At 54.2% G+C, this 25,794-nt stretch overlaps 1 protein-coding gene across 1 annotated transcript; it reads right to left on the bottom strand.

Moving 5' to 3' along the window:
- Positions 1 to 996: 996 nt before the first annotated feature.
- On the bottom strand, positions 997 to 24,662 carry Man2b2 (mannosidase alpha class 2B member 2). The gene is made up of 19 exons (XM_051200185.1): positions 24,491 to 24,662; positions 23,773 to 23,919; positions 21,816 to 21,921; positions 19,645 to 19,817; positions 17,816 to 17,931; positions 15,817 to 15,994; positions 14,820 to 15,018; positions 12,541 to 12,731; positions 11,560 to 11,701; positions 10,119 to 10,252; positions 9,418 to 9,692; positions 8,517 to 8,708; positions 7,883 to 8,135; positions 7,435 to 7,545; positions 7,131 to 7,344; positions 4,355 to 4,471; positions 3,025 to 3,137; positions 1,897 to 2,011; positions 997 to 1,286 (listed from the first exon to the last, which is right to left on the bottom strand). The coding sequence occupies exons 1-19, from the start codon at positions 24,626 to 24,628 to the stop codon at positions 1,195 to 1,197; spliced, it is 3,006 nt and encodes a 1,001-aa protein (XP_051056142.1). The 5' UTR covers positions 24,629 to 24,662; the 3' UTR covers positions 997 to 1,194.
- Positions 24,663 to 25,794: the final 1,132 nt, after the last annotated feature.

Raw genomic sequence — 25,794 nt, 5'->3', positions numbered from 1 at the left:
TGAGCCTAAGTCCTCACACACTGGTGAGCAGCTCAAATCCAGCCCTATGCACCAATCTCGGCCGGCTGGCTGCACTATAGAGATGCATGAAGTGATTTGGTGCAATACAACTTTTACTAGTGTCAGTAACAAGTGTGTGTGTGTGTGTGTGTGTGTGTGTGTGTGTGTGTTGAGGAAGGGCCTCACAAATTCCAGGCAGGCCTAGAACTTGCTAACTTGCTATGTAGCTCAGGATGACTTGAATTCCTGGTTCTCCTGCTTCCAAGTGTACACAGCCACATCTAGTTTACACAGTACTGGGGACTGAACCCAGGGCCTGTGGATGCTATGCACATACTCTACCAGCTGTCATCCCCAGCACAACCCCCCCTTTAAAAAAAAAAAAAATCAAGAGTTTCACTATGTAGCTCAGGCCAGCCTAGAACTCACAATCCTCCTCTCTCAACCTCTCCTACTTTTATTATGGTGGGTACCCCCACAGCAGCACTGTTAACAGTATGAACATGATGCTGGACATGCTTAATGACATCACACTGCGTGCCCTGTGTCTAAGAAGGGCATGAGCTTAACCCAACTCTGCCAGTACAGTATCTTCAACATTTGCTGCACACAAGGTCTGAGGGCAGATTTTTTTTCCCCCTGTAAAATAGAAGGAGTAAAGTGTATTCTTGGTCATCACAATATTCACACGATGGGGTTTTGGATCGATAAAGGTACAGGAAGTGTGACAGGCACACACCGTACATCTCAGGCACAAGCTGTGGCGTGCTGTGTCCAGACACAGGCCCTGAAGATGTGCTGGGAGCTGTGTGGTGTGGCTGACCCTCCTCTAGCTGCCTTTCCGTTTTCAACAATCCATTCACATTCACTTTTGAAGAATAACGGCCCTTTAAAAACTGAGGGAGGGAGGGGAGGAAGGATGGAGGGAGGGAGGGAGGAGTCACTCACGTGAGTAGGGAGGGAAGGGCCGGCTTGAGCATGATAAGGAGGAGTCCAGACCTTAATTTTTTTTTATTAAAAATAAAATGAGAGACCCCTCTCCCCACATGGCTACTTTCTGCCACACAGCAAACCAATAAGCAGCTTTCGCCTCCCTCAGAGTCCCTCTTCACTGTTTATGTTTTTTGTTTTTTGGGGTGGGGTGGGGGTGGGGGTTCCAGTCCCATGGCCCTGGGGCCCTCAGCATTGGCGGCATTACTGAAAGTAGACGAAGAACGTCCGGATCTCCTTGGGATACACGGTGATGATGGAGCTCCCCGCTGACTCCGGTGGGTAGGTAGGGTGGCCTGGGGACGGACGACAAGGAGTCAGTGTTTGGCCCTTCCTCCTGGACTGTCCTCACACCACAGTAGCTTTCTAGTCTGCTATGGCTCTCTCGTGGAGATGGCCCTTGGCTGCGCCCTCCTCCCGGGACTCCTGCTAAAATGGGTCTTACCACTCAGCGTCTCCTGGGGCTACATTGAGGGACAGCGTACTGCCAGCCAGTCTGCTTCCCTGTAGGGCTGCACTGAACACCTAAGGTCTGAGTGGGAAACCTTCCCTTCCCTTCCTAGCTCCATTTAAGTCCTGCTGGGGGCTTGGGTTCCAGTCTTGACAGAAAGCCTCTTTATAGTCCCGTTTCCTCCCTGCATAGTTGAAATATCCCCCACTCTCCTGCATAGACAGCCAGCCAGCCCCCCCCCCAACACACACACACACACACACACACACACACACACACTTATGTCTGTGTGGAGCCCTGGCAGGAGGGGACTGACACAAAGCCATTGTTAACCTAATCTGGTAATTAACAAAGGATGTGGATTCAGAGAGGGAAAGTAGCCAAACAAGGCCGCCCAGCACAGGACAGGTTTGTGTTGTTCCCCAGCCTGGCAGGGATATCCAGGGGTCCCAAACCTCTTAGGTGGCCAGTCGTCTTCCACTTCCAGCGCTGCAGTGTCTGCATGTCCCAGGTCCCTGTGAGTGAGCGTTCCTCCATGGCCACTACGGACCCTAGTCCTTGAAGTGCAACCTGCAGGGGCAGGAGCAAAGGGGGAGGGTGGACTATTGATGCCCCAGATCCAGGAAGCTCATTTAACCAAAACAGAAGGGTGACCGTCAACTGTGCCTTGGGTCCTGAGGCCCTGCCTCGGTGCCTAGTACACCTGTCTCATTCTATCTGGAAGGGCAGATTGCCAACCTACTCACAGGTAAGGAAACTAGGACTGTTGGTGTGTGCCTCCCTAGATGGTCTGCCAGATGAGCAAGCCCACCTGAGGACAGGCGCCTAGATGGGGAGGTGCCTGAAAGCCTGAAAGACAGAGGGCACTATGATCACACAGTTGCCCCAGAGCATCTCTGCAACCTTCTGAGTCAAGAACTGGTACCCCCCCCCAGCTTTGCAGATAGGGAGACTGAGCCTCAGGAGGTTGGAGGAGCCGGATCGGCTTGCGCACCTGGACCCAGACATTTGATTCTCTGACTCTAAGTCACCTTTCTTGGAAAGTCCAGGGAGACCTGGTTTTCTGATGATACAAATGATTGCCCATGTTGTTTGAAAGGTTTTGTAGCTTAGCTGGCAAAGTGCCTGTGCTTTGCCTGGAACCCCAGTGCTGGAGATGAGAGCAGGGGGCACAGACAGGCGGTCCCCTGGAACCCAGTGGCCAGTCCAGACACCCCGCGAGCTCCAGGTTCAGTGGGAGAACCTGCCTCCAAAAATAAGGTAGAAAAACGAGACAATGGCACCCTGACATTGAGCTCTGGTCCCATGTGCACAGAGCCATACAAACGATGTATGTGTACCACATGCCCACTCCCCGCAAAGATACAAAATCAAACATGAGAGAGCCAGGTGTGGCCTGTGGTGCTAACTGGGAAGTCCCACTCATCCTGAAGGGAGTCGGCATGTCTCATCTGTGAACATGCCCAGTGGTCCTCTGACAAAGGGGTAGCTCAGGACCGGGACTTCAGACAGAGCAGCTTCCCCAGGGTTGGTGCATTCTTGGAGGCCCGGCTGGTTGGGGTGGGGTAAGCGTGGCTGCTCACCTTGAGATCCACCGACACAGGCTGAGAGAGATCTGGGTCCTCCCCTTCTTCATACAGGTGGTGCAGGCGCAGCAGCATGCGCTGCAGGTTGGCCTGGGGCTTCCCTGGGGGGCCTGTGAGGGTGGGTGTGGGCAGTGAGGATCCCCATCAAGCTTGCTCAGAGCTACAGTCTTGACCTGGTACTCTACAGTCAGAACTCACCCCACATCTCAGCCTCTCTCTTCAGGATACCTGCAGCTGTCCGCCAGAGTGACTGCCATTTGCCCACAGTTTCGTGGCTCATGTGCAGCCCAGGCAGGATCCAGACAGGCTGTGCCAACCCTGTGTGTACCTCTAGTGTATTAACGGGGCTGATGCCAGTGTCCTCATTCCTACAGCAGCCAACCTTGGGCCTGTCCTCAAATCCTTGGGTTCCTCTCTGTCCCCTCTGGAGTTGGGTGTGACCATATGGCGGTGTGGTCGGTCACACGGCTCAACACAAAGTGAGCACAAGAGGTGTGTTGTTTCGTAGTGGGTGCTGCCCCTGGCATCTGCTTCCCTTCTCAATGCCGTCATGTCTAACAAGCTCAGAAAACTGGGGTCCTGGCACCCTGAAGGAGCATCTTCTGAGGGAGCCAAAGAGACTCCCAACAGCCGGGCTGTCCCAATTCTGAGGGTTAGTGGAGACTGAGGTACTTGGGGGCTGCAGGAGGACTGTCTGGAAGAAGCACATGATGGTTGACCTTGATTGACAGCCTGACTGGATTAAGAGAGACCTAGGAGATTGGCACGGCACATTCTTGGTGTCCTCCAAGAGGATCAGCCTAGGTGGGAAGAACTACCCTGAATGTTGCCATCTCCCTACATAGAGGCCCACGTGGGAAACAAGAGGAAAGGAGGAAAATGGAAATGTGGTCCTCTCTCCCTCCCCCCCCCAACTGCATCGTGCACTGAGCTCTGCCACATGTTGCCTGCCATGATGGGCTGAAGTCTCCGTGGCCGTGTGCTAGATCAGCCCTGTGTGCCCGAGCTGATTCTCTCGGGTGTTTTGTCATCAGATGAAAAGGTTGACTAACACAGACACTAGCACAGGACAGCCCTGAGGGCTGGGCAGCATGTGGACCACTGTCTGGGGCTGCATGGCATCCATCTGTACAGTGGTGTGGCTGGTTCTGGGCTGGGGGCCAGAGGCTGGGACCACCCTGCCCCAGATCGCCGACTGACTGTTCATTCTCCATCCCTCTACAGGCCTTGGTCTCTTATGTGCCAGATGAGGGGACAGGGGACCTGATGGAGCTGTGAGGACTGCTTGGTGGACTAGGGGAGGAAGTCACCCGGTAGGCTGCCTCACCTGTCTGAAGGTTCTTCAGGTGCTGGGCATGGTCCCTGCTATAATTCCAGCCAGGTATGCTGAGGATCTGCAGGTGCAGGCTGGGGGGCAATGTCACAGCCTGGGGGTTCTGGGGTTCTGCAAGGCAGACACAAAGTTAGGAAGGGCTTTGGAACCAACTCCTTCAGACACTCAATTCTCACATGGGAGCCTCTGGTCCTCTCAGCCATGCCCCCCCCTTGGCCATGTGCAACCCACAGCACAATGAGCCCGAAGATCAGACCTCAGCGCCCTGCTCTACCCTTGGCCCGCCTCCACAGGCCTTTTCTGTCCCCATGCTGCTCTCTCCACATCCAGCTGCTGAGCTTACACAACTTAAGATATGCAAGGACGTCAGCTTGCCGCCTGGTCACTTCGGACTCCAGATGAAAAGGCCCAGAAAGGGACACATCTGCTCACGTTCACATAGTAAGTCTACACAGCCTGCTTTCTATTCCGGGCCCAGAGTGCTCGCCACCCCGTCCTTCACCACCCACTGGTCCTCCACAGAGGCCCTCTGACCCTCTTGCCACTCTGACTTCCAACAGGCGGCGCCACCTTCTCATCATACTCAAGTGGCCTGGGCCTGCCAAGGCATGGGTCACCAGATTCAGGTGGAACCAATAGGTTCAATCCAGTCTAGACAATCAGAGTCTCAGCTCCTTTTGCAGGTTTGGACCTTCTGTTTCCTATGTGCTAAAAGCTTTGTCTGCAGACTGTGGGCTACCGGGGTGGCAGACTTTTAAGAATTTTAGGAGGGGAGGGAACTAGGTCGCTGGGTTGTACCCTGGAAAGGTCACTGGGACTCAGTACCTCTTTGCTTTTCCGCTGTCATGAGATGAACAGGTCTTTGCCCTGTACTCCTCACAGTGATGTACTATGCCACCAAAAAGCAACAGAGACAGGTAGGTGACCACAGACTGCAACCCATGAGACCATGAACAAAAATAAAATGTCCTCGATTTTAAGTTGACTATCTCAGGTGTTCTGCGACAGAGGCAGACATCCGATTTACATAGCGGGAGGCAGCTGTTTTCTGAGAGAAGTCAAGGAGTTGTATAGTCCTGTCCCAGGGGAAGGAGGAGGGAAGAGGAAGAGGGGGAGGAGGGAGAGGAGGAGGCAGACAGGTGAGATGAGGGATGGCCTATGGGGAGGTTCCAGATCTTGAGCTCAAGTACAGTACTGCAGTGTTTGGGCCTCAAAGTAAATTCTCCCGTGGCCCTCAGCTGCTCAAGAGGGATTTTGAAAGAGGAGAGAGAGAGAGAGAGAGAGAGAGAGAGAGACTTCTCAGACATACAGAATCTTCACCTGCAGCAAAGATCCTAGCCACCAGGGGGAGCCCATACCTCCACAGCCATCTTTAGAAGGAATCCCTGCCAGGAATACCTACCTGCTCTTTGGATGCCTACAGCCGGCCTGCCCTCTCACTCAGTTCCTCCTTTCTCTATTTCCCTCCCCTTCCTTTTTTAGTTTTTTGAATATTTACATTCTTTTTTCTAGACAGGGTTTCTCTGTGTAGCTCTGGCTGTCCTGGACATTCATTCTGTACACCAGACTGGCCGTAAACTGGCCTCTTTCTCCCAAGTGCTGGGATTAAAGGCGGGCACCACCAATACATGGATCTCGTTCTCTCTTTAAAGGAGGGTTTACACTTTACACCAAGATGGCTTTGAACACACAGCAATTCTCCTGCAGGTTTCCAAGTTTTAAGATCACAGGCATGGGTTGTCATGCCTGAGAGGCCCTGGGTAGTAGTATGCTCCAACCAAACAATCTCTGCATGAGTGTTCCACACCCATCCTCAGCTACCCCGAGAACTCCTGCAGGACAGAGGCTGCGCTTTATATACTCAGGAGTGAGTGACAGTCACCCGCCTTCTTTTCCGATGCCTGGGGAGGATTCTGGCTAAAAAAACCAAGCATTCTAATGCAAACCTCTGCTAGTGAGTAGGAAGAAAGCAGGCAGGGCCAGCCACATTCTCTTCAGGCCCCAGAGAAAGAAGTCCTAGAGGAGGCATGACAGAAATGCTGCATTTGGAGCATAGTCACGTGGTTCTGCAGGGGTGTCCATCCTGTGGCCCAGGACAGCTATAAGCATAGCCATAATAAGATCATAACTTAGCCAGGTTTATGATTTCTGTTTACCCAACAAAACCGTCTGGTGATTTTGTTGTTTGGAAACTGACTGCAGTTCTCAAGTGTGAAGCACTGCAGACGACAGTCACTTGCAACATCACATGAAATACATGCGCACACTCTCACAAGTCGTGGGCCACGGGTTGGGTACTCCGGGACTTTATGTGTGTGCCCGTGACAGTACTTTGGCTTGTGTTGCCAGAAGAAGCCAAAAGGCCAGACACCCCTGGTCCAGAAGCATTCTCATGTCCTGACAGCCTACTCGGATTCAGACAGCCGGGCTTTTAAATGGTGTGCTTCCAACCCTTGAAATAACGTGGTGATGCAGGGTCATGCTAAGAAGGAAAAAAGAAAACATCAGGGAAGGAAATGGAGAAGTCTGAGGGGGGAGAGAGAGAGAGAGACAGAGAGAGAGAGAGAGAGAGAGAGAGAGAGAGAGAGAGAGAGAGAGGGGAACAGGTGCAAGTCTCCGTTCTGCCCTGACTAGCAGAGTAAGCTTGAGGGAGCCACTGTCATCACTCGGACTTTGAGGTCCCCTCTGAAGCTGCCCAGCATCCTGAGGCAGGAGCCCCTTACAGGCCACTGCCCCGGATGGGTGCATCCTAGGCAGTGGTGATGCTCACTCTGAATGGGGGCCTCTTCATCAGTCAGCTCTCTGAACATCACGACAGGAGTATGCTGCAGTGCCAGCCCGCTCCTCGGGCGCAGGGCAGTAGTGATGGACTTCGGCCCCAGCAGAAGCCAGAGCATTGAGTGTGCCACAGAGGTGTCATTCAGCGTGAGGTTGTACTTCAGGTTAAAGGGCATGTTGTTCCACAGCCGCCGATGGAGCATTACCTGCAGGAATCACGGGAGGTCCTTCCTTGCCCCTGGCCATGCAGTGGATGGCTGCGAGGGCCCAGGGGAGGACACCCAGGCCTCTCTTACCTCCACCTGCCCGTTCTCTTGGCTCGAGACACCGTGTGCTCTCTCTGCCAGCAGCACCAGCCTGCTCTTGTCATCTTCAATGAAGGCTGACTGTACCATGGGGTAGTAATTCTGTAGACATAAGTGCCACCCAGTGGCAGCTTCAGTGCAGGGCCAGGCAGACACCAGCTGTCCCCTTGGCCCAGAGGCACAGCTTCCAGTCATGTAGCCTGACTGGTGGGACTTTAGGCCCCTGCTAGGTGTCCAACACACATGGCATCAAGAACAACCCCTGACAGAGCCAAGAGTGAACAGGGAAATAGGTCTTAGAAGTGGTCCCGCCAAGGCGCAGAGCCCACCGGGCAGGGTGCTGGTTAGGGCCTTTGAAGCCTCTATTGCTATGGGCAGGCGCTTAGCAGAGCCAGGAGGAAACACGCTGGAGTGCAGTGCGCAGCTGCTGCAGGCGTACCCGGGCGATGGGATTGCTCTTGAAAGCCTTGTAGGGCCTCTGCTGCATCTGGTAGCCATTGTTGTCAGAGTAGAGGATCTGCTGGCTGTTCAGGTCACTGATGGTCCTCAGGATAGCCTCACGGTTCAGCTCCAGGGGGCCCACGCGGTAGTGTTGCTCTATCCGTTGGCAGAGCAGTTCCTCAGTGGGGCTCGAGTGTACATGGGCCAGACGAGTGTGAATCGCGTAGATGTATTTCTGGTCCGTTATGTTCCTGGGAAGAGGGCACACAAGAGAATGCTGTGGGGCTGGATGACAGCTCCTCCCTTCATGCGGGGAGCTGGGAGCCAGGGCCGCTATCTGCAGGTGGACCCTGGCGATACTGGACACAGCAACCCTGTGGAAGGACTATGGACCCTGTGGTGATTCCTGTAGACCTTGGACCATTTGGCCAGTAACAAAAGCCCCTCTCCCATTCTCTGACTCAGCTATGAACAACAAGACCGCTAAGGCATACACGAAAAGCACAGGCAGAAGAGAGCAATTCATTGGTTACGTCACGTGCCTGAGCCATGCCCAAGTACAGGGGCAGAGGTGGCTCGTTGACCCACCCACTCCTGGGCCTTGCAGGAGCTGTGGCACCCAGGGGAGGCACCTGTAGAAGTACTGCCTTATGTCCGTTGCCAGCGGGCCCACCACCATCTCCATCCCCACTGCTCCCCAGGTGGGCTCAGCGGTATCATTGGGCGCAAACAGGTAGTTGTCGGAAATGGGGCCCTGCTTCACATCTCCATTGGCCCGGTACTCCAGGAACTCTTGGGTGATGCGTACTGTGTGGTGGCTCTGTCTGCAGGGGTGAGAGAGGAAAATGGTTGCTGTTACCCTCAACGACATCATTCATCTGCAGCGGGGCTCTTGCTGGGGATCAGGAGTGAAGAAAATGCCCTGGAAGAGCCTGAGGAAGTTACCAGAAGCCTCAGGGGAAACTTCTGATCTCACATATAGCCAACGATTGTCAGGTGGAGTCACAAGAGGGAGGCTACACCCAGGCTGCTTCAGGGAGCACTATCCCCAGACTTCTATTCAACAGCGTAAGAGTGGAGTTTTGTCATGCTGACAGACGTCATTCCTGTATCACATGCCAGAGATACTTCATGCCCTTAAAGTCTCCTCATCCCCAGGGCTGTGGGTGAATGGGAGGCTGGATGGACATGTGGGTGAGGAGAATCCTGGTTATATGGATACACGGATACATAGGTGAGTGGCTGGCTGGCTCAGTGGACAGACGGACAAGTGAGGGGTAGTGGGTGGAAATATAAAGGGTTTAAAGGCCCTTTGTGTTTTAAACAGCGTAACTATTTCCTGAACAGCAATCGGTTTCTGTAGTTAGAGAAATAGACCGCGTGAGCACCTTTCTCCTGGGGCTCCTTAGTCTCTGGAATGAGATGGTTGAGCGACCTTTTTGCAGTAAGCCAGCCCTCCCCTCTAAGGGAACACAAGAGCAGGCAGGAAGGGGGTCATAGGACACTTCAGAGGCAGTGCTGGCCTCAACTTACCTCTCCTGAATACTATGTAACATGTTGGTGTCCTGGTCGAACAGCAAAGTATAGCAGTCATTTGTCACAGGTATCAGGCGCCTGCCTTTCTGGCTGGTGTGGTTCCTCAGCTTGGGACTAAACTTGTGGGTGCTGGCCATGGGGACGACCAGTTTCTTGGGGTCTGCCTGGTCCCCATGGGTGTGCCTCACTTCATAGTGCTTGTAGCTGAGGCCTGGGATGGTGGCCAGGATAAGCAGGTCATAGGCAGAAGGGGCCTTCGTAGAGTTCTGGACCTGCAAGCCAGCAGCATGGAAAGGAAGTCTCCTTAGTCACCCCCTGACCCCCGCCTCACATTCCTGGCACCCACCCAGACAGTGGTGTCCTTCCACTTCCTGTAAAGATCGCCATAACATCTTTACAAGCTTTGTTTTGCTTTCTGAGAGCCTCCAGCCCCGATGAGACCACGTCTGGGGCCCTTCCTTCCACTCACTTCCCCATCTTGGCAGTGGGAAGGGTTGGAAAGCAGACTAGCTGACTCATACTGAGTATCTGAGGAGTGCAGAGCGGGCAGCCTAGGCACCGCAGCCTTGGCACCTCTGTTAAAGTGCCTCTTTAAGATGCCCAGAGCCTTCGCACAGGTAGAGTGCGCAAGGGTTACCAAGTGGCCCACAGCAGCAAACGCCCTCCAGCAGGACTTCTCGCCCGCCGCCCGCCCGTACCTGTGCTGACACCGGTTGGCCCGACTTGTCGGTGATGTTTACATTGGGGAAAGCCACAGTGAGGGTAACGATGGTGGTGATCGTCCAGGCCAGCGGGTTGTACACAGAGGCAAAGTATCCCATGGGCCTTGTGTCTACAGAGAGAACAGGTGTCACTTGAGGCCCCCTGACGCTTTTAGGAGCTCCCCGTTATGAGGAAAAATGAGGTAGGTGAGACCTGGCCTTCCAGAGCCCCTAGGGCAGACGCAGGGTGGAGTGGGGGAGGAGGGGGAGGGGGAGGTCTGGATGCAAAGCTCTGAGTGCCCCAGCAGCACAGGAGGCTCTTGCGGGTGCGGGGCCTGGCTCCCTTCCTCTTCCATCTGCCATGCGCCCGATTCTTAAATACACTGCCCGGTTTCCAGCCTCCCTCCTCCGGCCTCGCTGTCCCCTCTACCTAGTCACTCTTTGGTTCTTTCCTACCTACTCCCTGCTGGGGGAAGCCTACCTGTGTGCTCATGGGAAGGCACAGCCCACCTTACCGCCCTGCCTGGCACTGATGTCACAACCCACGTTCCTCTCTTTCTGCCACTGTCGCTCCTATCAGACTTGTGTCCCCTGAGCTAGCCCTGGGCAGACACTACAGGCCAGATTGGGTCACACACAGAGAAACGGAGCAGGTGGGAGGCATGGCCCCAGATCCTATAGGGAAGTGAGGAGACCAGAGGGGCTAGAAGGGGCCAGCGAAAAGTGCAAGATGAGCAAAGTAGGGCACAGGGACCTGGGGCCTTGTCCCTGGCTGCTCATGATTTCCTAGTTTCAAACCTAAACGTCCCATTTGTATGATGGGTCACTCCATACATGTGATGCTTGATGGACCAAGAGGCTGGGCCACGGTTGCCTGGAGAAGGCCAGCAGTCCAGCTGGGCATGAGATGGAAAGCAGGGACCAAGCAGGCCTGGGCTAGAGAATGTAGCCGGAAGCACAAGGTAGCAGGTTCAAACTATGGTTCTTCCTCTCCCTAGCTAGTGAGGCTGAGCTGAGCCATGACTCCTCTACATCTCAGGTTTTTGGTTCAAAAACGGGCCTGCCTCACATAGACTACACAAGGCATTAAATACCCGCAGGGAACATTCGAGACTTAGAAAACAATCAGAACTCATTAGTGGTCTTTGTCAGTCCAGCTGAGCCATCAGTCCATCAGGATGAGGAAATGGGCTCAAAGCACTGAAACAGCCGGCAAGATCACGTCACGCACCGTACTGGGGTCAGGGCCTCAGGCTCATGTGAGGCTCTGTCTCCACCCCTGTCCCAGGCTTTTGTTTTGATTTTTGAGTCAGGGCCTCTCTATTATATAGTTCTGGTTGTCCTGGAATTTGTTATGTAGACCAGGCTAGCTTCAAACTCCTGGCCCCAGATTCTTTTCCAAGCAAAGTCAATGCCTCCCTGCAGGGGCCCGGCTCACCTGTGCCAGACACTGAGGACCTGTCCAGGGCAATAGAAGCCATCATCTTGCGTATGCCCAGCATCCCCATTCTTAGGTGCTTTACATACATGTTGTTCACCTTGGGGGACTCAGTGCCTGTGATGGCATCATGGTGCTGGACCTATCACCAGCAGAGTCAAGGAAGAAGAGTGTCAAACTTAGTCCTTGGAGGTACCTGCTCTCCAGAATACCAGGAGAGAGGGCAAGCATCTCTCCCATCCTACAGTAAGGGAACTAAGACAAAAGGCCAAAGACCTGGCCCAGCTTTTCTTGACCTCATGGAATGCCCTGCCTGAGTCCTCCTTCTGGTAGACACCCAGCCCCCCCCCACCATCATTATTTATTTCTACATGTGTGCACTGGTCTCTCCTGGTACCCTGTGTGGGGTGTGATGCTCCCACTGCACCAGGGAGAGCTGGAGCAGGAGACTGAGGCTCCACTACCCCGACGCACACTGAAGGTCTACCTGCTTCTTCCAAGCACTACTCCTGGAGATTTACTTCCAGGAGTCTGTACAATGGCCTGCCAGACCCAGCCACTTTGTAGAGAGGGGTGACAAATCGCAAGACTCCCTGGGTCTCCATTTCCCCATGGGTACAGGGGAGGGAGGCAGGCAGAGATGGCCACCATGCCATTCCCACTGCCACCCCATCCTGTGGGGTGGATGTACAGGGAAGACATTGTGGCCAGAGAGGAAAAGCCATGAGCCTGAGGCCATAGGCTGAGCTGAGACTTGGATCCAGGCAGTCCACTAATACCATTCTAATCTCCATTCTTTGTAAAATCAGGCGCAATGCTTAGGAAAGCCACCCACTGGGTGCCTTGAGACGGGTCCAGCTGTGGCCCAGTTTCACTTTGTACCAGCCTTGCAAGCAGAGGGGACCCTTGAGTTGTGAGGAGATAGATACACACCATGCCGTGAGAGGACCCAGGCTCACTGAGACCATTCAGGGACTTTACCTCAGACACGGCCCAGCGAAGCTGTTGGAGCTGCTGCAGGGCCCACATAGGGTCCATAGTCCCATGGGGCTCTGGCCTCATGTAGCGTGCAAACATGGACTCCCCAGCATACAACATGGCACTGGCTTGCCTTGCTAGCCCCTTGAGGGTGCTGCGGGATGCGTAGAAGCCGGTCCAGGCCTGCCATGGTTCTGGAAGGTAAGCATATGCATATGAGGCTGAGGGTCCAGCCCGTGGCACTGAGTATGGATCTGGGAACAGCTAAGGGCACTAACTAGGTCTGCCCGGCCACTCAGAGAAGCATGCAGGACTGCTGGTGACACCAGGACCCGTGGCTCGCCCAGAGAGACCAGGACCTAGGATTTCTAGGCAGGCTCTGTTGCTTGACGAGAGAGTTATCAGGCTAAGCTGGGCAGACTTCGGACAAGGTAGGCGATGCAGTTCCACAATAGAGAGAAGACAGCCCACAATACACTTAGGAAACATGCACCCTCCACATACATGAAGGGCTGTGAGAGCTGGGGGAGGGAGGGCAATATGAGGCTTCAGTGGGCAGCATGCAATGAAGAGCCTTGAACAGCCACATACACTTTTTGATGTGACTGTGGGCTTCAGGAAGTCCCAGGTAAGCTTGAATGTCATCAGGGCTCCTCCCAAGGCCCATAGGAGGAGGCGGAGGCGGGAGCTGACAAACACTAGTAACACCCGCCTTTTAGAAGGTAGGTCTCAGGCTTTTGTGATTTTTTTTTTTTTTTTCTCCTCTTCCAGGTCTAACTTCCTCCTCTGTTTCCTGGACTTTCCCTATAGGACTGGGACCAGTGAGTGGTCACATGGCCCCAAGAAAAGGCCACAGGTGGGTGGTCAAATAGCATCAACAAAGAGAGTGGGCAGAAGGCTGGGAATTCACTGCAACTCCGCTGCCCAAGCTGTAAGTAAGCCTGGTACCACCCACACCCTGACTTCTGTACTGTACCAGGCCACCCCTCTCAACACTGCTGTGGCCACGCCCACATTCCTGTCCCCATCCCGTCCATGTCAGCAAATAGTGAGGTATAAGGGGCCTGAGAGTCAGGGCAGCTAAGTCAAGAGGGGCAGGGCAACCCAGGCCCTGGACCCTGAAGTTGGAGCCTACGTGTGCCGTGTCTTTGGAAGAGAGGGGAACGGGGGAGGAGGGAAAGAACCTTCACAGGGGTCTCCTCTCCTCATCCTTCACTGATGAAACCAGGTAGGGGTAGAGCTCATAGTTACCACTGTGGCATGGGAAGGCAGGGCCATGGGAGGGGCAGGCCCTGCTCCAGGCACCCTGATCACATGGTCCTAAGTGGTCAGCCAGCTTGTGTTTGGACTGATCAGCTGGGCAGGGCTCACCGGCAGGCATGCTGTGTTCTGATCTCTGAGCCGTCTTGCTCAAGTGTGCCAGTCAGCACCCTACCCATGTCACTTGCCATCTGCATCTGGACAAAGGCACAGCAGGGCCATACAGCCCCTCCCTCACAGGCTATGACATGTGCAACAAAGAGATTTGTGTTTTGTTTTTGGCATTGGGGATGAAGCCCATGCCTTCTACATGCTAGACAAGTTCTCTACCGCTGAGCTGTAGCCCAGTCGCACAACGAAGACAGGAAAAGCCATTCCTCTGTGATGTTCTGAGGCAGGGCCTGGGCACGGAGTGGGGAAAGTGCCTTGGGCAAGCCCTGGCTCCCTGCTGGAAGCTAGGCAGAGGAGACTGGCCTGCCTGCCGCAGCCGCCAGCAGGGGGTGCACGCTGGCCCGGTGCCTTCGCCATATTGTGGGACACTGAGAGCAGGGACGGAATGGTCATAGTCGCAGTCATCGTCATAGGGACACAATGGCACCATCAGGATCCCTTCTGTGAGCCTGGATGGGTCCCAGACTTCACCCAGCCTGGCAGCAGAGCCTGAACTCCAAAGTCTGCTCAAGCTCAGGCTCCGGCCCGAGGACACAGCTGGGAAACAGATGATGCCCCTCACAATGACAATGACAGCACAGCAAGAAGAGAGTGTGGCTGCTAGAATACAAGGGAGGCACTGGACTGCCCGCCCTGTGTGAGGAGGCGCCGCCCAGGGGAGGAGCACGTGCGAAGAGTGGGCAGAAGAAGACGCCCAGGGGTGCACAGGGGTGGTGGTGGGAAACAGCTGTTTGTGTGGCAAGAGCAGGTGGGAATCAGCCTGGTCCCCCACCCCACCCCCCAAGCCCACACTGAGCTAAGAGAAAGGTCTGTGTGACACCAAATCTCCCCCAGCCTCCCGAGGCTCATACCTGAGGAATAGGGAAGGAAGTCATGGTGGTCACGGATGTCCCAGGTCATGTTGAAGGCATGCACGGCTTGGAAGTAATCACTGAGCGTGGCATACTGCACAGTGACACTATACTGGGCAGAATGGTTGTTGATGTACTCCAGCAAGGGGTCCATGTTCTTAAACTGCACTGAGGCATTGAAGAACTGTTTGTCACATCCCTGCAGGACACAGAGCAGTGGCCTGAATCTCTAAGAACCTTCAGAGCCCTCGCCCAGGCAAGAGGGCTTATCACTGCCATCCCCAGCAGCACGCTGACCCTCCTTGGCCAACAAGGGCACCAGAAACACTCCTGTAGCTGTCGGGTCTCTCCTAAGTAACCAGCACTGGGACTAACTGTGATAATGTGACATAATAGTACATAGCTGTGACTCACACGTCCTGACCACAAGCAGCATGGACTAGGAAGGCAGGCTGTGGGTCACCTGCCCAGGTCCATACAGAATGATGCCACCCCTTTCTATTTGTTCTGCTCAAGTAGCTGTGTGGCCCCGTGACAATTCCTTAACCTCCCCAAGCCTCAGATCCTTTCTCAAAATGGATTTCAGAAATGCCTTCCTCTTGGGTCTAGTGGTGCCAGTTAGATGGATGAGACAAATACCCTGTAGAGCAGTTGGTGGCTTGACAAGGGTTGGTGATGGTGATGGTGGTGGGGTACGGGGCTGTCCCCCAGGAATGCCCCTCTCATGAGCCTCATGGCAGGTGGCACTGTTAAATTCACTGCACAGATGAGGGACCCGAGGCACGGAGAGAGGTGAGCCGGCCAGTCAGGCTTTCAGCCGCAAACAGTGTGGGTGGTGGGAGTGGAGGACAGTATGGCTGCGAGGTCAGCCTGGAGGGGCAGCAGGACGGGTGAAGCCCAGCGGTGTGCAGGGAAGGATGGAGCACTGAGAAGCAGGTAGAGATGGGCTAGGTTGGAGTCTGCCTCGTGTGCAGGCTCTTCCTGCAAAGGGCCATACCCAGGGCCAGAGGATGTGGGGAGTCCGGAACCACGTAGCCCTCTGTTTAACATTGGCCACCAGAGCTGAAGCGTAGAGGTGGATGTTGGCTGGGGTGACAGGCTCACTCATGTTGGGATACACGCCGTCTGGCGGAGGCTCCGGGAAGACAGCCACACCATTCCAGTAAAATCCAGACCTGAGTGGGGACAGGGGCAAAGCAGGAGACACTGATGGCTTAGCCCCGGGTGTGGCCTGCCAGTTGGGTCATGGGAACATCACTTCAGGGCCACATGGAACCAGTGGCCTTGTCTTCTCCAACACAATGGCCAAATGGGGATCAGACGAGGGTCGGTCACCTGTGCCCTGGCCCCTGCGAGCCATCACCTTGCTTGGCTGAGGCCAGGGTGAATAAAAAAATGAGACGATTTGTCGCATAAAAGCTAGCTATCGTTCATGCCTGGCGGAGGAGCCTGGCGAATGGCAAGTCCCCGCTTCCTCTCTGTTCTCTTCACTCCCAGGCCACGGGCACTTCACATGCAGACTCGCAAGTGCGGGACAGAACTAGGGTCCGAACCTGGGCCTGCCAGACGTCAGAGCGTAGGGCGTCTGTTGCCAGTTAGGGACACCCTCACCACTGGGCATATGGCAGCTGATTCTGTGAGATGGTGTAGTGCTTCTGTGCTGTGACCCCGCCCCTTTTCCTTCCTGACACCTGTTCATGGTGACCCCGGACAGGGGCCAGGACCTCGGGCTACACGGGTAGCTACTAACAAAGGACTCTCCAGCTGATCCCACAGAGCCAGGCCAGCCAGGCACATGTGAAGACAAGTCTCCCCACACCCGAGAAAATCCCTGAGCATCCTTAGCCAGGTGCCTTTCCCTGGAACTCAGCTCACTTTCCAGGCCAGGGAGACAGAGGCAGGGAGCCAGTAGGTCACTGCGGCAAGGGACAACCACAATGAAGCAGGAAGGAGATCTGGAGGGTGAAGGGGCTTTGCAGCTGCGAAGGGAAGTCTGAAAAGGGGGGCACAGGGTTGGAGTCCCATCAGCTGACTCAATTTTCTCACCCGGCCGTGAGAACAGGTGAGGCCTGGAGCAGGCAGGGTCCCACCAAGTCAAAGTGCAATGTCCCTGGAAGTGTGACATCGAAACCCTACCCTTGGGGCGGGAGAGGGGCCCAGTAGTTGCGAGCATTGAGAGCACCACTGCCCTTGCAGAGGACCCAGCACCCACACTGGGAAGCTCACAACTAACTGCCTGGTAACTCCATCTCTGGTACCCGGGAGGCTCAACACCATCTTCTGGCCTCTACAGGCATTGCATACACGGTACATATAAGCTTATGTGATGGGAGATGTCATTCTGTATATATGTTTCTTATACTGGTTAATGAATAAAGCACTGTTGGCCAATAGGAAAGGAAGGTAGGAGGGACTAGGAGACAAGGAGGAGAGAGGAAGTAGGAAGGAGGAGTCAAGATGGAGAGTCTGGAGAGAACAGAACCACCATTCCTCCGCTCTGGGTAAGACCATGTGGAAATACATAGAAATGGGTTAATATTTAAGACAGAGCTAGCCGATAAGAAACTAGTAACGGGCCAACAGAATTATATCAAATACAGAGTCTCGGTGTGTTCATTGGGGCTGGCGCAGCAGAGGAACAAGACCAGGTGGCGGGAAGAAAAACTGTACTCCTTACACTTATGCATAAAAATAAATGAATAAAAAAAAAACACCTCCATGTCCTGTATATGTGTGTGCATGCATGCACGCATATATGGGAGCCAGAGGATTGGGGCCAACACCTCGAGAGCCAACCCTGTTTTCTAAGATGTCAACCCCTTTGGCTTTTGGAGTAGTAAAGCGGGGTTCTATCAGCACCCTCGCGCTTGGGAGGCTTGAACATGGGAAACCTTGTGGGAGCTACTGCTAAAAGGCTGCTTCTGAACCCCAGGGCTCAGGGCCGGCGGAGTTGTTCCCAGGAGTGGGCAGTGTCACAGATGGGCAGGGCAGCTTACCTGTTAGAGAAGGGGATGTATGAGGGGGTACAGTAGCTGTAATGGTCCATGACGTGAGTGAAGATTTCCTGCTGCTCCAGCAGGGATGGGGACCCACGCCACACGAACTGCAGCCCCTGTGAACCAGGGCAGGGGCAAGGATAATGCTTGTTTGTACCCTGCTCGTCCTCCCTCAGTCCCCTTGCACCTCTGTGGCATAGCCACACCCCCAGCCTCTCTCAGAGGCTCAGGGACCTCCTTCTGTCACCACACCTCTGTAAGATTCCCTCAGGACAGGCACTACCAGGGTCACCTGTAGCTGGGAGATCAGCCTTCTGGAGCTGCACGTATCCGTCAACACCTGCTCCTCAGTGCCAGCTCCCCCAGGCCAGGCCTCAGAGGAGCTCATTCTACTCCACTTGAACACCCACAGCCATGGCGAGCTAACTACTGCGCAGTCTAATCTTAGAGGGCATAAGACAGGCTTGGAGTCCCAGAGCCAGTCCTGCTCAGCACTGCTTGGGGACCCCGTACAAACCCCCAGACCAATGTATGACCTTGTTTCTGAGCGAAACACAGGGGTAAGCCACACTCAGTACTCTAGGGCCATCCACGGGTGAAATTAGCAATGTGCATGAGCTCAGTTTCAGGAACAGCAGCCTGTGCTTTGTAGGTGACAAGATGTTCCTCATCATGCTTTCCTGCATCCTAAGGCCGCCAGAGTGTAACTCTTGCTGGACAGCTCTACCACTGGTACCTGAGCAATCTTGCATGGGACACCTTTTCCTCTGGAGCCCCGCTCTCCCCATCTTCAAGGAAGGGTAACTCTAACCACACCCTGCACAAAGACATGCTCTCTGTTAGCTCAATGGCGCTCCATGTAGAGTAGCTGTGTCAACATGAGCTTGTCAGAAGGGCCCTAACTGAGGCTGGAGAGGTGGCTTTGTGGTCACCAGCATATACTGCTTTTTCAGGGGCCTGGAGTTTGATTCCCAGCAGCCATGCCAGATAGTCACGACTGCCTGTAACTGCAGTCCCAGGACACCTGACCCTCTGGCCTTTTTTACCCATAATCCGCACACAGATACAATCACATGTGATTAAAAATAAAATACATCTTAAAAAGAAGAAGGATCCTAACGCAGAAGGACTGGTGTCCAGATGGAAAGGATGTGGACTGAGCCCAGTGGCAGAGGTTTGCCGAACACTGTAAGGTGGTCCCGGCTGTAATCTCCTAGCACCGATAGAACAGACCAGAAAAAAGTAAAGGAGGAGAGGGAAAGGGAGGAGAGATGAGGAGGGGAAGGCAGTGAGGAAGAGGGGAAGGAGAGGAGGTAAAGGGAGAAGAAGGAAGGTTGTTTGAAGAAGAGCATGGGGTGGGGATAGATATAGCCCACCACAGTGGAGATGTGAGGAGAAAATGGCTACCAGAATGCCAAGGAGAGTCTAGGGCAGACACCAACTGCAGCCTGTAGGAACAGCAGCCTGCCCTTCATCACCACATGCATGCGCTTTGACCCAGCACATGCAGCCTCTAGAGGTGTGAAGGGACATGTTCGCTGCCCAAGGACCAGGTGCAACTGACGCCTCACCTTATATGTGATGTCCCCAACTAAACACTCTGTCTGTCCCTCTAGTCCTTCACCCACAGCTCCAGAGTTCAGCTCAGCTCCAATCCTCATGGACAGCCCTGGGAAGAAGCCAGCCCCGGCCCCGGCCCAGCTACAGGGTGGAAAGGCCCGGAGGCAGGAGGCTACTCTCTGAGGCAGCTATAGGAGGTCAGGCTAGGGTCAGGTAAAGGGCAGAAGACAGAAGGGGGTGACGGCAGGCATAGATAGCGTGGGACACACCTGGGTTCCCTGCATGCCATCCTTGAGGTTGTAGTCAATACGGGAGATGAGATGGGCATTGAAGCCTGCCAGGGCAAACAGGGTTGGGGTCGTCGCTGATGCACCAAAGGGGTCCACGTGCCAGGAGAACTGTGGCCGGATCCCAAATGTTTCATAAAGGAAGCCGTGTCCTTCTGCAAAGATAGTGGTCACTTAGCTGGGCTGGCCAGGGTGGTCTCTCCCACCACTCCCCCCGCCACCCCCCCCCCGACTCTCTGGGTGCCCTGTGAAACTTCAGCGTCAGTTCCCAGGCTGAGCGTGTCTTGAGGGTGACAAAGCAGGGTTTCAATCTTAACCCTTAATTGAACACACTGAAGTGAATTTACCACCAATCTCTAGATATACAGTTGCTAGGCTTAAGTACACTCACATACATACCATCATTCAGCTCCAGAACTTTGAATCTTGCAAAACTTAAACATAACTTCCCAGCCCCCAGCAACAGCATTCTACATGTTTCTATTGATTGGTGGCATCTGGGACCTCCTATAAGAGGAACCCAAAGCGCCAGCCCTAATGTGTGTGGCTCCTTTCCCTTAGGGCTAGGTAGGGGGGAGCTTCCTGTCTCAGATTATACAGCCAGGCCTGACACCCTGAAGGCAACTCCAAGGGACCTTGAGTTCCTCATCCAGAAAGTGGGCGCACTAAATGTTTGCTGTTGGCTGTTACTAAGTTTGGGGGTAGTTTGTTACAGAGAAAAGCACTCCGGGTCAAACTCATTCAGCCATTGGTCTACTTGAGCATCACTCAGAAGCTACTACAATGCAACACTCATTGGGTTCAGGGATACAGGAGAAAGAAAGTCAATGCGTTGGAAGAATCACTGGCAGTCTCCCCCCAAACCTTGCTCCAAGTGCAGTCTACTTCCTACTACCCAATGAGCTTGTAGTCTGCATGGCAAGAATGTGATAATAGGGACTCAGTGACCCTCGAAGGCCTGGGGCTCTGACTGAGACCCGGGTGGTGCCAGGATTTGGAAGTGGGACAGAAGGTCGCAGGCAAGGCTGAGGCACAGAGAGCAAGGACGGTCAGGAAGGGCAAAAGGGATGGAGGGGGCGTGTGGTCTGGTGGGTCAGGTGTGCAGAGTGGGTAAGGCTCAGGCAGAGGGCACGGAGTAGCATCATTCTGCCAGCGAGGCAGGCAGGAAACGGAGGCTGGAGCAAGAGGCTGCATTCCAACAGCAGCATGTTGGGGGTAGGTAAACTCCCTAGGCCACTCCCACACTGGCAGAGCCCTCACTGTTCAGGGCACAGTGCCAGCCTGTGGCGAAGGATGCAGTGAGTCTGAGCCAAAGGCATGCTAACTGCCTTCCGTAAGACATTTGATCTTCTAGTTGACAGGACCAGAGGCAGGTATTAATATCATATCAAACTAATCTCTCAAGGAAGAGTCTGGAGTTTGATGATACATCCCTTTCCTGAGGCCAAGGTCCATGGGGACATGATGGTCCTTGTTCACCTGACTCTGGAACCCCTGACTTTTAACCCCTCTACTCAAATCCCTGTTGACCTGGAAGATCATTGTTTCCCTTTGCCAAAGCACCCTGCTCAGAGGAGCAGGCAGAACTCAGGACACGGAGGCTAGACATACACTTCTGAGTGATAGGCAGGGTGGCTGTAACGGCTTGAATATGAAATATCCCCTACGGCAGTGGCTCTCCACCCTCCTAATGCTGTGACCCTTTAATACAGTTCCTCATATGTGGTGACCCCCAACCATACAATTATTTCATTGCTACTTCTTAGCTGTAATTCTGCCACTGTCACGGATCATAACGTACATATCTGATATGCTACTCACAAAGGGGTTGAGACCCACAGGTTGAGAACCGCTACCCTATAGACTAATATAATGGGGGCTTGGTCCTCTTGTGGGAAGCATTGGACATTTTAGGATAGAGGGCCCGACTGGGGCAGGTCCACTTTGTCTGTAGTTCCTTCCTGTCCACCATGAAATCAACGGTGTCCTCATCCACATGGTCCTGCTGCCATTTTTCCTCAGCAAAGGCCCGAAGTCAACAGAGCCAGGGACTACAGCCTGAACTCTCAGAAACTGTAGGCCAAGCAAACAGTTTAACTGGTGTTCTCAGCTACTTATCAGCAACAACAAAGAAGTGAATACAGCGGCCAAACCTGTGAGCTGCAGGATCTGGTCATCCAAGTGGGTCACAGCCTCGTCATGCATGACCTGGCCTCCGAGAACAAATTCCAGGCGTCCTTCATTCAGGAGCTGGCGGACCTGGGCACAGGCAGGCAGACGAAGACAGCCAGGTCATAGGCCCCAAGCACTTGTCTGGGGCCTTCATGAAACTCCCACCCTGGCTCACTCCACAAAATCAGGACGCTGTCCCGGTGCATACCATGTCCTTAACACCCAGGAGCCCACAGCCCACAACCGCTATCTGAGACCTAGATCCATGTCTGTAACTATAAATGTGTTTTTAGTTTTCAAATAACTCGAAACTTTAAAAAGGACCCCAAGAGCAGAACAAAGTGCTTCCTGACACTTTCATGTTATACCCTTACCCTATTTTGCCTAAAGCATTGTATGGCGAAGCCTGCTTTACTCTGAGTACTTTTGTGCATGCGGCAAGGGATGAGGGTGACGCTAACCCTAGTATTATCACCCCCGGCAGGAAACAGAATGCCAAGACTCAACTGTACAATCCCCAGGCTTTCCGTGACTCTCCAAGTGTCCCACTAGTTTCCTCTCCCTCAACCTGGGGCCATCTGTCATTATAAACGGTCACCTTTCATTCAGGTGCTTCCGTTCAGGGAATGGCTCCCCAGCCTGTCTTCTTTGGGAGCCTGACAACTTGGAAGGAGACAGGCCTGGGTTTAGTGTGGCCTTGCGGGTGAATGTATGTTAGATAAATGAATGCGAGTTTCGGTAGAGAAAAGTGACAGGTATGAGGGTAGACAGTAGGCCGGCAGGCTGTTTGTATGTGCTTTTGGCTTGTGTGCTGAGGTGGCTTACAGGTGTGCTGTCTGGCTATTGGGGACTCTGCACTGAACACAGCAGACAAAATCCTGGCCTCCAGGGAACTGTACTAGAAGACTCCTACCGAGAGCTTTACCCAAAAGCCATACCCCTCACAGAGGGCTAGAGACAGACCCCACCGGAAGAGGTAGGCTCTAAGTCTGACACTCCTATTTCAAAACCACACCTGCTTATTCATAAACTGTAAGCCCTTGAGGTGGTTGCCAGATCATCTCTGTAAGACTACATGACAATCCCCACAGCTGGGACATGCAAGGGGCCTCAAACTTGAGGTTATGCACCATGACTTGACAGGCCTGACGAGGCCCCCAACCTGGCCCCAGAAAGACCTAGCAGTCTCTTGCTAAGCCTGCTTAGTGTGCTACCTCAAGTTACTTCAGCCCTTTACAGCTCATGTGCAGTGGCTGTTCAGAATGCAGCCAGGCAGTGGTGGCGCACGCCTTTAATCCCAGCACTCAGGAGGCAGAGGCGGTGGATCTCTGTGAGTTCAAGGCCAGCCTGGTCTACAAATCGAGCTCCAGCTCAGCTTGGAACTACACAGAGAGGGAAAAGAAAAGGGGGGAAAAGGGGTGGGGAGCTGAGGTCTCCTAAGTATTATTCCAGGTGTTTCCTCAGATTCACTCCTGGTATGAGCTGTCTGAGAGGGGAACCAGCTACCTCATTTTATAGATGAGGAAGCCATGGTTTACAGATGCCATGGGCAGGACCAGACACCAACCTGCCCAAGTTCTCTATATGGTGTGATATTAACTGGCCCTGAGCCACAGGGATCCCAGACACAGCCAGCAGGGGCAGGGGCAAGTCAGTGTGTGCAAATAGAGGAGGGGGCAAGGTTCACCTGGTGTTGAATCAGCCCCAACCCCCACGCCTCTTGGGAAGGAGTGCTGGCCTGTAGGGGGATCCCCCCATGCACCCAAGAACAGGCAGAAAAAGAAGACTGTATCACCCTGTCTCTGGCAGCCGTCTTGACAGCAGCCTCCCCCCCCCCCCGCACATCCAGAACTCCCTATCTACTCTTCCGCTGGGACTTTCATATGACACCTGGGATACCCGAGGACCCATATCCTGCCACCCCTGTCCCTACCTTACCTGGTGTTTCTGCTGCTCAGAGGCCACACCATCCCACCACAGCCGGAAGAACTCTTGCTCCACAACGATGAAGCGGCGATGCTGCCCGCGGGTCAGTTCTGCCACTACGGTGGTGTAGACATTGGCTGCATAGGCCTGCATGCTTTCCTGAGGAGGCAGACGCCATCACAACAGCTCCAGAGAGGCTGAGGGTGGTGGTGAGCCCAAAGGACCAAAGGGAAGATCCAGAGACCAAGTGTACCCAGCCAGGCCTAAGGGGTATGGGTAGGGATCACTACTTTCTCTTTACAGACGGGAAAGCTGCCCTGTCCAAAGTTTTGAACAGAAAGAACCACGAGGTTACAGGCTCAACACGACGCTTATCTGGCTGGGTGAGGGTGTGCAGAGGAAGCTGAACTGGCTAGTTTCTGTGTCAGCACCCCAGAGGGCCGGCCCACTTCCCACTAGTCAGCTGACATTCACCTGCTTGAAAGCCAGCCGCAACCTTAGGCTACTCCTGAAGATTGGTTACCTGTCAACCCACACTTTGAGGACACACTCCCCTGCCCTGACTTTTTCAGGAATCATCTAATAAGATGTGACACCAGGCAGGAAGTGGCCAGCCCCGGGCTGCGGCTCACACAGCAGGTTCCCAGGGTAGAAGCTGGAGGCCCCGGCCAACCCCCTTCCCGGCTGGAGGCAGCTACTGTGCAAGGGCTCAGGGACCCCCGCCACTTACCTGGACCGTGTAGACCCAGCCCACGTCCATGTGGCTGTGGGGCAACACGAAGACCTGGATGGGGCCGGCCGACTGGGCCGCCGACCGCCGCAGCAGCAGCAGATGGCCGAGCAGCGGCAGCCAGCGCAGCGGCCCCATAGCTGGGCTGGCGGGACGCTGCCCGGGCGGCGGGTCCCGGCCCACTTCCGGGTCCGTGGACCTCGGCGTCCCCTATCGGCGGGAGTGCGCGTGCTCAGCAAGCCGACGGGTAGGGCTCGAGCTTGGCTCGGTGCTGCGCCCCCTGGCGCCCCCTGGCGGTGCAGCTCTCCTCCCCAGCTGGTGGCCTTGCAGCCCAAGGCCTTGGAGATTGCTGTGGTCTCCTCACGGATAGCTTTTGCACGATAACAACCGCTGGCAAGCAGACTTCTAGCCTCAGGGTGGCTTGACTTGAAACTTTTGAGTCCATTTCAGTGGAGTAAAACTGGCTTTTACAGCCATAGATATGTAGGAGTCAAGGTTGGCAGGTTCAGAATTAAAGCTGGGGTCCTGGATGGTGAGCTGGGGCAGGTGTTTAATCTCTTTGTTCTCCTAAAACAGAATGTGATAATAGGGGAGATATGAGTTGTGAGGGAAATGAGATCTACATGAATGAAGTCCCTGTCTCCCAGCCCATTTGGACTGGGGCTTCCCAGCTAGTAGGAGAGCCGTTCTCTGAAAGAGTAGGAGGCCTATGGTTTGGGGTTTCCTGGGCAGTGTGGGGCCAGAGCTGTGACGCTGGCTTGTTCTGTCACTTGGCGCTCAGCAAATGAGACCTGAACAACAGGTTATTATTCTCTGAGCGAGCATTGATCCCTCTCCACCTTGTCCATAGATCCCACAATAGGTCAGATCCTCCCACTCACAGCTGAGCTACATTTCTCAGCCTCCTTTGCATGGCACGTGTTGGCCGATGGGATGTGGGCCGCCACGTGGACTCTAGGAATGGAACCTGGGTTCTCAGGAAGAGCAGCCAGTGCTGTCAGCTGCTGTGCTATCTGTGTGCCGTGGCCACACGTGCGAGGCTGTGAAAAAATTGGCTACAGTAAAAGATTTCTGCATGTGTAGTACCACACTCAAACCCGAAGAAAACAACAACAAAACCAAAAAAAAAAAAACCAAGAACAAAACAGCTGAGCTATTGCTGGCTGTGATCACTCATTTTGCTTCGGATGATGTCACTGCAGCCTCGAACACCACCTGCGGCATCCCGGTTCATATGTGCTGCTGTGAATTGCATCGTTTTCACTGAACAGAATGCATTTCTGCTCTCACAGAAATATAAGTGG

Source organism: Phodopus roborovskii, unplaced genomic scaffold, assembly GCF_943737965.1.
Source record: "Phodopus roborovskii unplaced genomic scaffold, PHOROB, whole genome shotgun sequence".
NCBI classification, from domain to species: Eukaryota; Metazoa; Chordata; class Mammalia; order Rodentia; family Cricetidae; genus Phodopus; species Phodopus roborovskii.
This window is presented reverse-complemented; position numbering and strand designations above follow the sequence as displayed.